Raw genomic sequence first — 18,647 nt, forward strand, 5'->3', positions numbered from 1 at the left:
CATTCACTAGGTCCCCCCGTGTGGTTCTGGGATTTTTGCTCACCGTTCTTGTGATCATTTTGAGCCCACAGGGTGAGATCTTGCGTGGAGCCCCAGATCGAGGGAGATTATCAGTGGTCTTGTATGTCTTCCATTTTCTAATATTGCTCCCACAGTTGATTTCTTCCCACCAAGCTGCTTACCTATTGCAGATTCATTCTTCCCAGCCTGGTGCAGGTCTACAATTTTGTTTCTGGTGTCCTTTGACAGCTCTTTGGTCTTGGCCATAGTGGAGTTTGGAGTGTGACTGTTTGAGGTTGTGGACAGGTGTCTTTTATACTGATAACGAGTTCAAACAGGTGCCATTAATACAGGTAACGAGTGGAGGACAGAGGAGCCTCTTAAAGAAGAAGTTACAGGTCTGTGAGAGCCAGAAATCTTGCTTGTTTGTAGGTGACCAAATACTTATTTTACCAAGGAATTTATCAATTAATTCATTAAAAATCCTACAATGTGATTTCCTGGATTCTTTCCTCCCATTCTGTCTCTCATAGTTGAAGTATACCTATGATGAAAATTACAGGCCTCTCTCATCTTTTTACGTGGGAGAACTTGCACAATTGGTGGCTGACTAAATACTTTTTTGCCCCACTGTATATATATCATCTCATTATCTGTAGCTGCTTTATCCTGTTCTACAGGGTTGCAGGCAAGCTGGAGCCTATCCCAGCTGACTACGGGCGAAAGGCCAGGTCATCACAGGGCTGACACATAGACACAGACAACCATTCACACTCACATTCACACCTACAGTCAATTTAGAGTCACCAGGTAACTTAACCTGCATGTCTTTGGACTGTGGGGGAAACCGGAGCACCCGGAGGAAACCCACGCGGACACGGGGAGAACATGCAAACTCCACACAGAAAGGCCCTCGCCGGCCACGGGGCTCGAACCCGGACCCTCTTGCTGTAAGGTGACAGCGCTAACCACTACACCACCGTGCCACCCTATATATAATGTTTAACAAGGCTATGTATTTTTTTAAATAGAGCAGAATGACATTTAGATTTACAAAATAAAAAAATACTAGTTTTTTTTAAGTAATATTAGTAATTCTAAAAACAAAATTCAGATTGTTTATTCTAATATAGGAGGCTTTGTTGATGTTTAACTTATTTCTTATTCAAAAAACGTTATATGCAAATTTGTGAAAAAGATCTGTGAAATTTATTTGTAAAAAACAAATATGTGATTTAAATGTGATTTAAATAATAAAATGTGAATATATAAATATGATATTGATAATACTAAACTGATGCAAAAGCAAAAAAAAAGCTGGGAAATGAATACATTTCTGTGATGAATCCAGTTTGTAAAAATAAAGAAGCTTTTTTTTTGCATCAAATAAAAATATAAAGATAGATTAAAGACATATTAAAATTAACACCTTGATGATATTTTATCCGGATAAAATTAAAAAGAGGGCTTTTGTTTACATATAAATCTTTCATTTATTGTCCTGATTCTGTATTACATAACAAACAGGTGACATGGGCAACCCGGAAGTGGTGGGCGGAGTCCAGACAGGTGCGAAGAAAAGGTTGTTATGGCGACAGCACAAGCTCCGCCCCCCAGCCCGTGCTTCAGGAGCTTATGGAGAGTTTCGCGATTTACTCTCTCAGGCACCGCGTCTCCTTCATCATCATCATCCCGCAGTCCTGAAATCTAGACTCTAACACAACAACAACTAATAATAATAATAAACACACTAAAGATATTTTCAGGAGTCTAATGTCGCTGTTCTGGACCGGAAATCCACTTAGACTGGAGAGGTGAAGGTAAGAGCATTAGATTATTATAATCACACACTTGTTATAAAAGTGTTATTTATTCAGGTTAAAAAAAGGTGATAAAATAGATTATTGATTATTTATTGATTGTTTAATTCTTAATTATTTGGCATTATTAAAATATGTATTTATTTTATCCTGATTTAATTACAGATCCACTTTCCTGCCACAGTGACATTTAAATACATTTCACTTCTTTGGAATAAACTTTGATTAATGCAGTACTATCAAGAAAATACATTTTACTGATATAAAAAACCCCAAAGTGCAACAAAGACTACAAATACAGATTAAAGAGTTCAACATTTGCAGAACAATTAATAGTTTCATAATAATGTTTATTATTATAACACCTTTCCTGTGTGTGTGTGTGTGTGTGTGTGTGTGTGAGAGAGAGATTATGTAATGAGATTTTCACCTCTGTTAAATCCAGCCACTGGTCACAACCCACAAATCTCCTGCTTTCAGACACAACACAAGTGTGTGTGAGGTACTTGTGAGAACATGAGCTTGCTTTGAATGTGAATGGAGGAGAGTTAAAGCTGTGAGGTTCTCCACAAGTTGGACAGGATGAACTCGTCTGTACTGTAAATTTGATGTGATAAGTCAAGTTTATTTGTATAGCGCTTTTAACAGTAAACAATGTCACAAAGCAGCTTTACAGAATTTGAACGACTTAAAACATGAGCTAATTTTATCCCTAATCTATCCCCAATGATGAAGCCTGTGGCGACGGTGGCAAGGAAAAACTCCCTCAGACGACATGAGCAAGAAACCTCGAGAGGAACCAGACTCAAAAGGGAACCCATCCTCATTTGGGCAACAACAGACAACATGACTATAACATTAACAGTTTTAATGTGAAGTCAGTTTCGTTGATGTTATAAACTCTTCATTGATGGAAACTTGAGTGCAAAACTGTTCATGACAACTGCAGTCCTAAAGTTAGCAAGTCAACTGTAGTCCTCAGCCATAAAAGCATTACTGTAAGAGTCCAGAGCGTCCTCCAGGTGTGACTTTCAGCTGTCCACATGGGGCCGTCCTCCACAGGAGCGATGCGATGAGACTCCAACCAGACACAGGGCACCAGGATGGATCAGTCAGGTCCGAGGAGCAGAAGAGGTTCAGCATCTCGATCCCAGGACTGACATGTAACTCAGAGGGACAGATTTGGGGGGGGGAGAGAAAACACAGGTTGTTAGGTATGCCCAATGTCACCTGAATAAGTAGGAACAGTATACATATTGCGCTGAGTACAAGCAGGGACTCCGGCAACTAACTATGACAGCATAACTAAAAGGAGAGAGCCAGAAGGTAACACAGGCATGAGGGAGCCCCGGGACATAAAGCAGCAGCCACTACACCATCAACAAACTCGAGTGAGCAAGCGAGTGGGGACTGACAGCATCCATACATCCCAGTTTACCAAAACACTCTGTCTGAGGATCCTCCAGATCTACACCTTTACCTCATAAACACCATTAACACAAGGCTTGACTAAACAGATATGTTTTCAGCCGAGACTTAAACACTGAGACTGTGTCTGATTCCCGAACACTATTTGGAAGGCTGTTCCATAACTGTGGGGCTTTGTAAGAAAAGGCTCCGCCCCCTGATGTAGCCTTCACTATACGAGGTACCAGCAGATAGCCTGCACCTTTTGATCTAAGTAGGCGTGGCGGGTCATAGAGGAGCAGAAGTTCACTCAGGTACTGTGGTGCGAGAACATTCAGTGCTTTAAATGTCAATAGTAGTATTTTATAATCAATACGAAATCTGATTGGGAGCCAATGCAGTGTGGATAAGACAGGGGTGATGGGGTCATATTTTCTAGTCCTAGTAAGGACTCTTGCTGCTGCATTTTGAACTAACTGGAGCTTGTTTATGCACTTATTGGAACATCCAGACAGTAAGGCATTACAATAATCCAACCTGGAGGGAACGAAAGCATGAACTAGTTTTTCCGCATCATGTAGTGACATTAAATTTCTTATCTTAGCAATATTTCTGACATGAAAGAAAGCTATCCAGATAATGTTATCAATGTGAGTTTCGAATGAAAGACTGGGGTCAATAATCACTCCGAGGTCTTTTACTGCTGCACGTGAAGAAACAGAAAGGCCATCCAGAGTCACTGTGGAATCAGAAAACTTACTTCTAGCTGCATGTGGTCCGAGTACAAGCACTTCAGTCTTGTCAGAGTTAAGCAGAAGGAAGTTAATAAGCATCCAGTGTCGAATGTCCTTCACACATTCCTCAATTCTATTAAGCTGGTGTCTCTCATCAGGTTTTGCAGAAACATACAACTGTGTGTCATCAGCATAACAGTGGAAACTAATACAATGTTTACGAATAATATCACCCAGAGGGAACATATATAAAGAAAAAAGCAGTGGACCCAAGACAGAACCTTGTGGAACACCAAACTTTACCTCAGTATGTCTAGAAAAATCACCATTTACATCAACATACTGATAGTGATCAGTTAAATAAGAGCTGAGCCAGGAGAGGGCCATTCCCTTAACTCCCACAACATTTTCTAGTCTATCCAGAAGAATGGAATGATCAATGGTATCAAATGCTGCACTAAGGTCAAGCAACACAAGCAGCGAGACACAGCCCTGATCAGACGCCAACAGTAGGTCATTTATTACTTTAACCAGAGCTGTCTCTGTGCTATGATGAGGTCTAAATCCTGACTGATACATTTCATGGATGTTATTCCTATGTAAATATGAGCATAACTCCTGTGCCACAGCTTTTTCAAGGATCTTGCAGATAAAGGGGAGGTTTGATATCGGCCTATAATTGGCCAGCTGACAGGGATCAAGGTCAGGTTTTTTAATCAGGGGTTTGATAACTGCTAGTTTAAAGGATTTGGGTACATAGCCAATCGTAAGAGAAGAATTTATTATTTTTAGAAGCGGTTCAATTACTTCAGGCATTATCTGTTTGAATAGACGTGTAGGTAAGGGATCTAGTACGCAAGTTGAGGCTTTTGATGCCGAGATTAATGAAAGTAATTCAGTTTCTCTAAGGGGAGTAAAACATTCTAATTGCTGATCTGATACAGTTATATTGTTAACTACAGGGTCACTTACATTGTCTGACCTTAAATTAGTAGTTTGAATTTTTTGTCGGATATTCTCAATTTTGTCATTAAAAAAATTCATGAAGTCGTTGCTACTACATACTGCAGGTGTGCATGTGTCTATAGTGGACTTATTCCTGGTTAATTTTGCAACAGTATTAAATAGGAATCTAGGATTATTTTTGTTATCTTCTATTAGGGAGGAGAGATATGTTGATCTCGCAGCACTAAGAGCTTTTCTATACTTCAGGAAGCTCTCCTTCCACGCTAATTTGAACGCTATCAATTTTGTTTGACGCCATTTACGTTCCAATTTTCGAGTGGTCTGTTTTAAAGTGCGAGTGTCATCATTATACCAGGGTGCTAATTTTTTGTCTCTGACCATTTTCCTTTTAAGAGGAGCTACATTATCTGAAGTATGGCGGAACGTTGACTCTAAGCATTCAGTTGCCTGATCAAGTTCTGCAGGGGCTGACAGTGACCCAATCAAAGCTGATAACTCTGGGAGATCATTTATAAAGCTCTGTGCAGTAGTTGACGTGAATGTACGTTTAATACAGTAGCGTGGTGAGGTGCATATATTATTACTCAGACATAGTTTGAATGAGATGGGATAATGATCTGAGATAACTTCAGACTGTGGAAGTGTGACTATATTTTCTACGTTTAGCCCGAATGTTAGTATTAGATCGAGGGTGTGCCCACCATTATGGGTCGGTCCTATGATATTCTGATTAATCCCTACTGAATCTAAAATGGACACAAACGCTGTTTTCAAAGGGTCTTCTGGGTTATCGAAGTGAATATTAAAATCTCTGACAACTAAAGCTTTGTCTAAGGAAATAACCAGATCTGAGATAAAATCTGCAAATTCAGAAAGAAACTCAGAATATGGCCCCGGGGGCCTGTAAATAATAAGCAATGGAATTAACTGGGTAGACTTATTTTTCGAGGCTACATACATTATATGAGTATGAAGAACTTCAAATGTATTAAATTTATCACCAGGTTTTTGTGTTACACCTAGATAATTGTTATAAATAACCGCGACGCCTCCTCCTCTGCCAGTTATACAAGGCTGGTGTATATAACTGTATCCAAGAGGACTCGCTTCATTTAATGCTATATATTCATTTGGCTTAATCCATGTTTCAGTTAAACACAGTACATTAAACTCCTGATCAGTAATGAGTTCATTAATCATTAGCGCTTTAGATGTAAGAGATCTAATATTTAATAGCCCCACCTTTAGATCAAAGGTGCTGGCAGCAGCTGTACAGTCAGTATGATCTAATTTTATATTGATTAGGTTACTGGAACAAACTCTCTGAGTATTTCTACCTTTTTGTTGAGCTCGGGGAACAGACACAGTCTCGATGTAGTGGGCCCTGAGTGACGACTCTGTGCAGCTAGCAGACAGTCGGTTTAGCCTGTTTGTCTGCTCCCTGGCCTTGGCTCTGGATTGTCAGGAATTAACTAGGCCTGTTCTGAGACTATGACCTATGCTGCAGGAAATGAGAGCAGCACCTTCCCGAGTGGGATGGATACCGTCCCGCCCTAACAGGCCAGCAGTGCCCTCAAAATTAGCCCAATTATCTATAAAGCCCACACTGTTTTCAGAGCACCACCTGGACAGCCAGCAGTTCAGCAGTCTAGAGTGTGAGCGTTTTCCTTCAAGGCGATCACATCCTTGTATACACACACACACACACACACACACACACACACAAGTCTGAACGTCTGGAATGCTGCTGTGATTGAACCAATAAAAAGTGCTGATGAGAACCGAGAGGCAGGACATGGAACTTTCCTCTAAAGCTACACTCCTGTGTGTGTGTGTGTGTGTGTGAGAGGTACTTGTGAGAACATGAGCTTGCTTTGAATGTGAATGGAGGAGTGTTAAAGCTGTGAGGTTCTCCACAGGTTGGACAGGATGAACTCGTCTGTACTGTAAACTTTATGTGATAATGCAGCATGAGCATTTTCCTTCAAGGCAATCACACGCGTGCACGCACACACACACGCACACGAGTCTGAATGCTTGGAATGCTGCTGTGACTGAACCAATAAAAAGTGCTGATGAGAACCGAGAGGCAGGACATGGAACTTTCCTCTAAAGCTACACTCCTGTGTGTGTGTTAACATGGTGTTAATTTTTTACTCCAAACGCACACCTGAGATCATTCCGGTTTTCAGATTTAGTGTTCAGTGTTGCTGGAACGCTGACGTTCATTAACTCACTTTAAATCAGGAACAGAGACGATCACACACTTGGACTCTGGGGTCATCGCAGAAATAACTTGTATTATTCTATAATAATGTCTCAAATGAGCAGACATGTGTAATATCAGGTGTGTGTGTGTGTTTCCTGAACATTATACTAACAGCACCGAGGTCACATTTCATTCTTTACTCTTTAGGTGGCTCAGTGCCACCTAATTATAGCAGAGGAGTGTGCGTGTGTGTGAGAGAGAGAGAGAGAGAGAGAGAGAGAGGGGTGTGAGTTGAGGTGTAAGTTTGGGTGTAGTGTTTCTGGTGGAGGTGATTGAGCTGAAAGCTGATTGGTGGAGACTCACCTGTGCAGAAACCGTACCTGAGCGAGGGATTAGGGTCACTGCATTAGAGTGAGAGAGACAGAATGTGTGTGTGTGTGTTTGTGTGAGAGAGAGAGAGAGAGAGAGAGAGAGACAATGAGAGAGACACGTGTGTGTGTGTGTGTGTGTGTGTGTGTGTGTGTGGGAGAGAGAGAGACAATGAAAGAGACAGAATGTGTGTGTGTGTGAGAGAGAGAGAGAGAGAGAGAGACAATGAGAGAGAGAACGTGTGTGTGTGTGTGTGTGTGTGTGTGAGAGAGAGAGAGAGAGACTGTGTGTGTGTGTGTGTGTGTGTGTGAGTGAGAGATAGAGAGAGAGAGAGATGCGTGTGAGAGAGATAGAGAACGAGAGAACGTGTGAGTGTGAGAGAGAGAGAGAGAGAGACGCGTGTGAGAGAGAGACAGAGAGAGAAAACGTGTGTGTGTGAGAGAGAGAGAGAGAGAGAGAGAGAGTGTGTGTGTGTGTGTGTGTGAGAGACACACAGAGAGAGACACAATGTTTGAGAGTGAGTGAGTGAGTGAGAGAGAAACCAGTTGTGCGAGTCTGTAATAATGACTCTGATATTAAATCTGATTCTGGTAAATTCAGCCCGAGGTCGATGTTGTTATCAGATTTCCTCTCCGTTCGTTCCAGAAGGTTCTTCACAGTCTGTTTAACACACCGACAGGAAAAATGTTGGAAATTTATGAAGCTGAAAAAGCTCCGAACTCTTCACCTCCGTGATCAGGAACACGCATCTCTACAGCAGCGTCACTGAGGTGTGATGAAGCGGAGATACCGATACCGTCCTCACGCTGATTTATTTTCCTCCAACAGTACGACCTGAAGTGTTTTATTCCTCTGACACCACGGCAGCTCACCAACAATTCCTGTTTTTATTTATTAAATAACGACATCAGTAGCAGCTAGATTCATACAGAGCTCTTGCTTTTTTTTTAATTAAACCATGTGACATTTTTGAACTTTTAAAATGTTCTAGTGTTAAATTGCAATAAATATTTTCTTAATCTCTCAGCATGCAATAATTTCATTTAAAACAAATATCGTAAAGTGTAGGCAGTCATAATCCGAAATTAAATTTCATGAACATTTTTAAAATCCGCCCATTTAAAAAAAGCAAACAACCCCCAAATCTGACAAGGTGTGCTGAAAATTAAATGTGACTCTAAACGGATAAAAAGTACAACATGTTCTTTAACAAATAAATTTTAAAAACCACAGTCTTTGGTAAATTGCTGTGGTGTAAAACAAATAAAAGACGTCCTTTTCCTTCCAGAAGCCTTTCCTCAGACCGTCCTGGTGAAAAGTTTTTATAAAACATCTCACGATCAGTGAGGATTTTTGGATTCACTCTCGTGGGAAACTCAGAGTGATCCGCGACATCGTGACGGTTTTACAGGCCTGTGTGTAAAATGCAATAAAACATTAAAGCGTTTGACTTTGATCTTCTTACAGTCAAATCACCTCAGTGGGAATTTATCATCATCATCATCATCATCATCGTCGTCGTCATGTCACTGAGAGAACAAATAACCTGCAGATTTATAGAAGTTACACAGCGACTGCTGCAGTTCCCCGACCTCCCAGTTCACCTCTTACAAATAAAAATAAAAAATATTAGAAATGAAACACTCCATGTCATGCTGTTAAAGGAAAATAATCCAAGGACAGAGTTACAGCCCCAGCACAATGTTCATTATTTTCCTCTTAGGTTTTATTCCTCTAATTTTTATAAAGAATGATCTACACTTGTTGTGGCGCGTCCTCCAGACGAGTCAGTTCTGCTTTCTCACTCACGTTATAGCAGCTATAAACACTCTTTCCTCCCCTGCCTCTCTTCCTTCCCTCTCAGGAAACTGTCAGTTTTACACCTCGCTCTCTGATGTTCTTCTTTCCTTTTGGTTGGTCTCTGCAGGAATCCTTTTCCTTTTCCACAATGAGGCTCCATTCCGGACTGATCGCGGTTTTGTTCCTCACCTTTTCCTCATCAGGAGCTGGTATGTACGGAAATGAAGAACTGCTGAACTTAAGTGTCAATTAATCCTGAACTGGTATGATGAATGAATTATGAGTAACAGACACACATTTAGTGTAAAATATGATACGCTGCAACTGAGGATTTTTCTTCATTTAACTTTTCTGTTTATTTTTGCTCCAGAGCTGAGATCCTTCTACTGAAAAATCATTGTATAAAAAATGTATTTTGTTTACAGTGTATTTAACAGTTATTCCATGAAATGGAGTCGTACATGAGCTGATGGGCAATGAGGAGCGTAGCACTGACTTATCTATAATCCATGTATGACTAGATTGAGTGGAATAACTGTTTTATTCGATCCACATTCACTGGATTTTGAGAAACGGAGCATTTTTATTTTTTGCAAATTTGATAAATAAAAACTTTATTCAAAATGTCCAACAAAATCATTTCCGCTTAGAATGTAAACAAACTGGTGAAACAACAGGAGCAATTTAATTCTTGAAAAATAAAAAAAGATATATTCTTACCCTCAAATACTTTAATTTCTTATTTTGTTGCTTTTTTGTGGTTTTGTTTGAGTAGAATTTTTATTTCGTCCGCGGTTGGTTCAGCAACATGCGCTGCCATTTTGTTTTTCTCGACTCATGGTATATGAGCTGATATCCTAGTAGTAGAGTAGCCAATCAGAGTGTGTGATTGCTCATAATCCAGTGACTGTGGATGGAATGATAATTTTTATCTCTTTTTCCTTCCTTTTCCTGCTCTTACTATTTTTCCTTGCGCACGTTTTGTTTTACCTCCTTCTTCATTACTTCTTTCTCCTTTGTTTTTTCTTTCTCCTCCACTGCTTCCCCTTTTCCTTTTTGTCTTTCTCCTCTTGTGTCTCTCCTCTTATTCCTGATATTTTTTCTTCTTTACCACTTTTCTTCTCCTCCTCAGTAGGTCTCCAAGCTCCAGATCAGCCCCAAATCGTGAGTTGTCGCTCACCTGAGAAGGAGACATTTACGTGCTGGTGGAATCCGGGGCTCAATAGCGATCCGAACACCACCTACGCCCTCTACTACCTCAAGGAGGGGTGAGAAGATCCACTACATCGACATCACTCATTTCATCTCCTTCACACTCACGTTCCAATTCTGCGAGTGTTTCCTAAGAGCTTGTATTATCAGAGATATAACGAATGTCTTTGTTGACTCTGCCCCCGATCGAATCTGGTGGAAAGCCGTTCATGTTTCCTATAATGACATGAAATGCACCAGTAGTTGGAGTTCTTGGGATAGTTGGACTTCTTACACACAGCGCTTCTTTCTCCAAATGCGATGCGCTGAATTACCACCATAGAGCTCTGTTTTTCTCCCTGATAAATAGTTCTGATTTGTCTAAAGACTTTTTTTACACGTCTTTTTTTTTTTTAGCAGAGGAGTTTCGAGTGAGGTGCAGGAGCACGGATGGTTGTGGTGCCGCTCGCTGCTTATTGTTCTCTGTGGAACTGTTGTTCCTGCTGCTTTCAGGTCGTCCTGCAACTCCTTTCAGCTGACTGTTGCTTTCTCTCTTTTTTTTTTTTTTCTCTCTCTCCCCTGCAGATCAGAGGAGGTACAAGAGTGTCGGGATTATAAGACGGCTGGACCGAACTCCTGTTTCTTCAATAAAAGTGACACGTCATTGTGGGTGAATTATAACATCACCGTGGTGGCCACAAACTCCATGGGCACGAGTGTTTCCGAGCCCGTCGTGGTGGATGTCGCCTACATCGGTACACATTCATCACCTTCATATTCATCCCTCACGCACACTTTATATAAATAAATAACAAATATGAACAAATAATTTTGTTTTGAATCTTTTTAATGAATCTCAGAAACGTTTACTGTTTTTAACAAACTGAGCAATCAGACATTTCGTAAATACAAAAATAAAAACTTAAAATATGAAAGGTTATACAGTAAGAGAGCAAAAAAGTTGTTTTCAGTAATGCCTGATCACATTGTAGGTGACCTTTAGCACACACTCGCAAACTTCAGAAGTGTAAGGTGATTTAAAAAAAAAAGCGACGATGGACTCTGCTCTGTTCCAGAAAATAAATAAATAAATCAGTTCTGCAGTGTGTGAATGCAAAATTCATTCTCATCTCATCTCATTATCTCTAGCCGCTTTATCCTGTTCTACAGGGTCGCAGGCAAGCTGGAGCCTATCCCAGCTGACTACGGGCGAAAGGCGGGGTACACCCTGGACAAGTCGCCAGGTCATCACAGGGCTGACACATAGACACAGACAACCATTCACACTCACATTCACACCTACGCTCAATTTAGAGTCACCAGTTAACCTAACCTGCATGTCTTTGGACTGTGGGGGAAACCGGAGCACCCGGAGGAAACCCACGCGGACACGGGGAGAACATGCAAACTCCACACAGAAAGGCCCTCGCCGGCCCCGGGGCTCGAACCCAGGACCTTCTTGCTGTGAGGCGACAGCGCTAACCACTACACCACCGTGCCGCCTGAATGCAAAATTATTTTAGTAAAAAAAAAAAAAGACAAATATAATAAAATAGGACATTATTATTAATCTTCAGATGCAGAAATATTATTTAGCCTGTATTCATATCTAAATATTTTAAATAATTCTCTTTTAATTTCTCTTTACTTCCCAACAGAGTGACTGATATAGTTTCCTTTTTTTTTTGTGAAAGACTAAATTTAAAACTTTTTCCGATATCAGTAAGAGAAAATCAGTGTGTTATGGTATAACTCAGTTAATTTCTCATCCTGACTGGTAAACTTCATAATAAACGTTAACTCATCCTTCAAATAAAGGTGTGTGTGTGTGTGTGTGTGTTGGGGGTAATCTGGCTGAACCAGCAGTGAGCTGCATTTTTATGCAAGTTATGTTTTAGTGCCAGTTAAACTGCAACCTTACACACTTTAGGAGGGTTTCAGTATTTGAGCGTTTCAGCGTTTCGTTCCTGTTCCATCCAGATATTGCAAAGAACTTTCGTTGTAGATGTTTGAGTTTTACTCAACATTTCAAAAGAAATTTTTAAATTTTTTATTTAGAACATCATGAAACAGTTTAATCTCATTTTTCATTTGTTTTTTTTCCTCTTTTGGTTTTCTTCCATCTCTTCTTGAATTCTTCTTTAAGTTTCTCTTTTCTTGTTTTGTTCTTAAGTTTTCTTTCTATTCTATATCCTTTTCTGCCCTTTTGTTATTCCCTTCTCTACACTTCTGTCTGTCATTTCACCCATCTTTTTTCTTCTTGTCTTTACTTTTCCCATATTTTATTTCAAATTTTAATTTGATCATTTATCTACCTTTTGAAATTTTCCTCTCTTTGTTCAGTTCTGTAAGTTTTATTGCCCTGTAGATGGTCACAGGTTTGCTGAACCATCATTAAACTAATGAGTTTTTATACTTACCCCCAGTTCAGCCCAACGCTCCGGCGAGTGTGAAGTTGGAGGTGACGGATGACGGTGAATTTAAAGCTCCATTCCTGCATGTGACGTGGGAGAAGCCGAAGTCTGCAGACACGGCCTCGGGCTGGATGTCGCTGCTCTACCAACTCCGCATTAAACAGGCCAAAGGCAGCACCTGGGAGGTGTGTGTGCAGGGTAAAGGAGTTCAGTGTAACAAAGGGCTAAAAACTACAGTTCTGTTATTAAAGAATTTTTAAAAAAATGTATAATTGGTGTGGTTTAAGGGAATAAAACTCTCCAGGACATGCTGTTGTAGGAAAACGGAACTGTCCCTCCACTTCATCACACCTCCCTCAGGCTGATTTTCTTACAACAGCACACCATGGAGTGTCGTCTTATTTACTTACTCCAGACATTTCCAGACTGTGTCCAGATGTTTGTATCTCTGCATGCTGCGTAATTCTCAATGCTCAGGTGCTTTTAGTCCTGAAGCTTTGTTTGGAAATGAAACTTGTGTGAATTAATGTTCAACAGTAATAGAGATGTTTTTAAAAGTTTGGAGTTTGTATGATGCTTTGAATAAACACCACAATCATAATGGTGTGTGTGTGCGTGCGTGTGTGTGTGCAGGAGTATGATGCTGGTATGCAGAAGTACTACAACATCTTCAGCCTGTTTTCAGGTAAAGAGTACATGGTGCAGGTCCGCTGTAAGCCAGACCACGGCTTCTGGAGCGAATGGACGAGTCCCGTCTACGTACAAATGCCTGAGTGTAAGAGAAAATCATCCACTCTGCTCCTGTTCTTAGCATATAATATCACTGATTTTTCTTAATTATAAAATTTTGATTTCTTCAGCACAAGTTGAGCTTTTGGAGTCACGCTTATCCTGAGTGATGAACAAATGTGTCACGTTCCGTATAAAGTTCAAAAGCTGGCATTTACCTGAAAATCAAATCCAAAAGCTGTATCATGCTCCATTACCCAAAGTCAGACTCCAAGATGAGCAGCAGGCGTCGATAAAGACTTGATAAAGTGTGAAGTGAGCCTAACGTTAGCAATGGAGATGCAGATGTCTGATATTAACAGGACTGACGTGATGAGCTTGAACGTGCCGCTATTTTATGTCCTTCTAATGCGATGAGCTCAAACCCAATCTTCTGTTTATTTCCTGTAGATATTTTTTTTTCATAAACAAACCCCATGCGCACTTTCTCCTCCTCCTCCTCCTCACCTCCTCCTCCTCACCTCCTGTTCCCTGCCAACAGATGGACTGATTTCATAAAGACAATGTGATCTGATCTGACGTAGTGTTTGCTTTATTCTTTCACTCATCAGGGTTTATTGTTTTTCAGACATCACTTACTGAGAAATATGATGATGTCACTGTGCACCTGCTCACCACCAACTGTAAAATAAATCTCTCCAGATAAACCCCTTTCACTCCCCCCGACACACACCCACGTCATCCTCAACAGGACACTGATTCCGGAATCGGATAAAAATAACAGTGCACCTTCTGTGGAAAAAAAACAAAACTGATATCATGCTTTACATAAGCAGCAATGAACTAAAATACATCTATATTAATACAATTTAATATTTTGCGAATAATAAAATCTCATTCTCATCTCATTATCTGTAGCCGCTTTATCCTTCTACAGGGTCGCAGGCAAGCTGGATCCTATCCCAGCTGACTACGGGCGAAAGGCGGGGTTCACCCTGGACAAGTCGCCAGGTCATCACAGGGCTGACACATAGACACAGACAACCATTCACACTCACATTCACACCTACGCTCAATTTAGAGTCACCAGTTAACCTAACCTGCATGTCTTTGGACTGTGGGGGAAACCGGAGCACCCGGAGGAAACCCACGTGGACACGGGGAGAACATGCAAACTCCGCACAGAAAGGCCCTCGCCGGCTACGGGGCTCGAACCCAGACCTTCTTGCTGTGAGGCGACAGCGCTAACCACTACGCCACCGTGCCGCCAATATATAATGTATTAATGTGTATTAAAGTATAAAATATATTTGGAAAACAATTTTTGTATAATATTTTTTAAATTTTATATATATAAAATACACAACACAATAAGTGCAAATGAAATATCGTATATTGATATTTAAAATATGCACTTTGATAAATTAAAACAAAATCTAAAATTATTTAAAAGAATAGGAAATGTAAGATGACTTTTTGTGAATGCTGCTTTTCACGAGTCGCTTTTCTTTTTCTACAGACCTTGATCAGGAGCGCTCCGTGTGGATCGTGGTGGCAGTTTTTTCAGCCTTCGTCCTCCTCATCCTCATCTGGACCATGACCCTTAAGCGGAACAGGTGAGTCTGAGACTCCCGGTTAGCGTGCATTAATTACATGTATGTAGTCTCAGTGGAGGAGGCGTGGCCTCAGAGCCTGTCTTTATAATTACTAATTTTTTAAATTATTATTGCGTCTAGTGTGAAACATTGTCTGCTGCCTCCAGTTCCTGGACCCAAAATCAAAGGCTTTGATCAAAAACTTCTGAAAGTAACTAAACACACACACACACACACACACACACACACTTCATCCATTTAATTAATCAGCTCATTAACCAAAACATATACATGTTTTTACTTCATTTTGACTAATTACTAAAGTATGATTGGTTAATTAATCTTTACTCTTGCTGTCTTCATGACAGAGTGGGAAATCAGAGGAAGCGTTCAACGCCCTGGTGATCCACAGTTTCCCACCAACCAAATACGAGGAGCTGCTCATCGATTATCTGGAGGTTTACGATAACGAGATGCACAACTTAGTTTTAGACTCCAAAGATCCGCCCGTAGTATCAGAGACGTCCACGTCATCAGACAGCGATTCGGGTCGTGGAAGCTGCAACAGTCAAACCCTGTTAATGGACAAGAGCACAGAGGAAAGGAATGAGGGCGGAGCCAAGCAGGCTGGCAAGGTTTCCATAGAGCCTGGTTCTCTGAACAAAGAAGGAAAAACCCAGATCTGGAATAACATGGTCTCGTCACCTCAGCTACATCCTGAGCATCACTATTATCAACAAGATCTCCATTCACAGCAGCCACAGGACACCAGCTGTACCTATCACAATGTTCCAGAGACTTCCTGCATCTACTCATCCATCCAAATCAGGAGAACTCCAGAAAATCAGCTGGAAGAGCTTCTGAACAAACCTCGAGTCTGTGGATCCTCTGAATCCGACAACACGGCCGCTGTCAAGCCCCAATCCACAGAATCCCAATCCACAGAATATGTAGAGGTGCAGACAGTCAATCAGGAAAACCTTCTCCATGTCCAACCTCTCTCTGATCCCGAGGAGCGAAGTCCGGATCTTTTGGACTCCTCATTCAGCAAGAATTATAGCAAGGTGCAAGACATTACCTCAGATAATCTGCTGCTGCTGCAGAGGGATCTGAGAGGTGTTCCAGAATCTTCTGGGGATTGCCAATGCCAAACCCTTCAGCAGGAGAACCATCAGACCTGTAAACCCAACACCATCCTGTCCTCGTCCTCCATTTTGCAGCTGGGGAACGGATATGTCGACTCAACCATGATTATCTTTTAACATCTTTTATCCATTTCTGATTTGCAAGAGATAAAAATACAAGCTTTCAGAGGTGACTCATGGAACAGGCAATCAAAATCTCTTCACTGCCAGTGGTTCTAGAAGCTCCCTGGAGGTTCCGAGAAGGTATGAAGGATGCCTGGGGAGAACGTCTGTGTGTGCTGTGCATGTGCTACAGACCCGAACCTCATGTTGAATGTCTTTGGTTGAGACGAGGTTCTGCTGGGTTGGTACTTACCTCAAAAGAAGCAAATTGAACTGGAATACCAAACCCAAGGTTCTTTCATAGCAGAGGTTCATGCAGAAGATGACCATCTGTCTTACCCAATCAGTAGACTGAAGAAGTTTTAGTGATGCTAATCATCCTGATTTATAGCAAACTATTTTTCAGCTTATGCAAGACACTACAGGGCGAGCTGGGAAGTCTTTTTCAAATATTATGTTAGTTATCATCATTAATCTTCACCAGTTCATTGTTGATATTCTTAAGTATTTTTTGTTTTGGACCCTTTTCATAAATGTACACTTATTTATACAAATGAGGCTTTGTCTAATTAAATATTCATATATTTTATTCATATACTTAATATGGGCATAAACCTCAGATGTCCATATGATCCGATATCATTCATAAGGCAACAATTATATACTCGGCGATACCACCGCATCCGATACAAATTTTTATTCTTTGCTCGACAAGCAACCAACGTCGTTCAGAAACTGGAGTAAACCAGAGATTCAGATTAGTAAAAAAAAGCAAACTTTTTTTTTTGCTTGTTTCGAAAAAGACACAACCGTTCACCTCGAACGTTTGCAAATGCAAACAAACTAAAATCTGAGGAGGTAGTTCTCAGGGAACAAACATGGATGCTGGCATAAGGGAGACGTTTGTCCACATGGGAGTTACACCAGAAAATATTCTGTCCACATTCACTAGATATGAGCAATCATGCTCTCTGATTGGCTACTCTACTACTAGGATATCAGCTCATATACCATGAGTAGAGAAAAACAAAATGTTGCTGAACCAACTGAGAACGAAATAAAAACTCTACTCGAAAACAAACCTCCAAAAAATACAAAGGAATAAAAGTATTTGATGGTAAGAATGTGTGTGTAATTATATATAAAAATTCTAAAATATCGCATTTTTCACAAATTGCTCCTGTCATTTCGCTGGTTTGTTTACATTCCAAGTGGAAATGATTTTGTTGGATGTTTTGTATAAAAGTTATCAAATTTGCAAAAAGAAAAAGCTCCGTTTCACAAAATCCAGTGAATGTGGATAGAATAAAACAGTTATTCCACTCAATCATCATACATGGATTATAGCTATCAGCTTATGTATGACTCAATTTCGTGGAATAACATATACGTGCTCAATTTTATTTAAATTTCTTACAGTAATTCAAGTGGTTAATGTGTCTAACTTTTAATTACATTGATATTTTTCTAAAAGCCTCTTTTGTGTGCCATCAATCTTTAGTGATTATATCACTCTCTGTGGTTGTGGTTGCTAATTTAGGCTAACTAGCATACCTTGCGTATAGCTAACGCGTTTGGTATTAAGCCTAGAGGATTAATGTTGCTGGAGTATGATGGCCTCGCTAAATCTGTAACACTCGTTAACAAAAGCATTCAAACTTAAACATTTAAAGAAAACCTGCTCGCCTGGAACTTTCACCTCAGTTTGCCAAGTTTTGAAAAAAATCTGCTGTTAATTCATTAATCAAAAACATGAAGGATTATTTATAAAAGTATCACAGTTACAACCAAATGACCTGGAGAGAATGTTAAATTATTTATAGATTATGTATTATTTTTTGCTCACCAGTTGTTTTAGTCCTTTTCAAAAAGAGTACTGAATAAAAACCAAAAATATAGTTCAATGATGTTAGAAAGTGCCGTACTGTAAGTGTCATTCCTCTGTAGTACCCTTCTTACAGGAAGAGGAATGATGTTATACAGGAACTTAAGAAACTTGTAATTTTTGTTTGTGAATTAATTGAAAAATGTACATCATAAATTGCGAGATCAGAAAAAAAAAGCTTTTCAGATGTATAGCATAATGTCATGGTGAAGTGGGCGGAGCTTAGAGCCTTATTCAATGATAAGTTGATGTGGTGGTCACGAGTGGATGAAAAAAACAAA

At 40.2% G+C, this 18,647-nt stretch overlaps 1 protein-coding gene across 2 annotated transcripts; it reads left to right on the forward strand.

Annotated features, from left to right (window-relative positions):
* Positions 1–1,633: 1,633 nt before the first annotated feature.
* Positions 1,634–17,607, forward strand: prlra (prolactin receptor a). Of its 2 annotated transcripts, none has more exons than XM_060934956.1 (9): positions 1,634–1,820; positions 9,433–9,514; positions 10,438–10,573; positions 11,082–11,251; positions 12,923–13,095; positions 13,544–13,685; positions 15,159–15,255; positions 15,376–15,445; positions 15,603–17,607. In XM_060934956.1, exons 2-9 carry the CDS (start codon positions 9,454–9,456, stop codon positions 16,494–16,496), a joined length of 1,743 nt encoding a protein of 580 aa, XP_060790939.1. In that variant the 5' UTR covers positions 1,634–1,820; positions 9,433–9,453; the 3' UTR covers positions 16,497–17,607. The 2 variants fall into 2 exon arrangements, with proteins under 2 accessions (XP_060790939.1, XP_060790940.1); XM_060934957.1 differs by having other exon boundaries at positions 10,441–10,573.
* The last annotated feature ends 1,040 nt before the right edge of the window (positions 17,608–18,647 follow it).

This window comes from Neoarius graeffei, chromosome 12 (genome assembly GCF_027579695.1).
Source record: "Neoarius graeffei isolate fNeoGra1 chromosome 12, fNeoGra1.pri, whole genome shotgun sequence".
NCBI classification, from domain to species: Eukaryota; Metazoa; Chordata; class Actinopteri; order Siluriformes; family Ariidae; genus Neoarius; species Neoarius graeffei.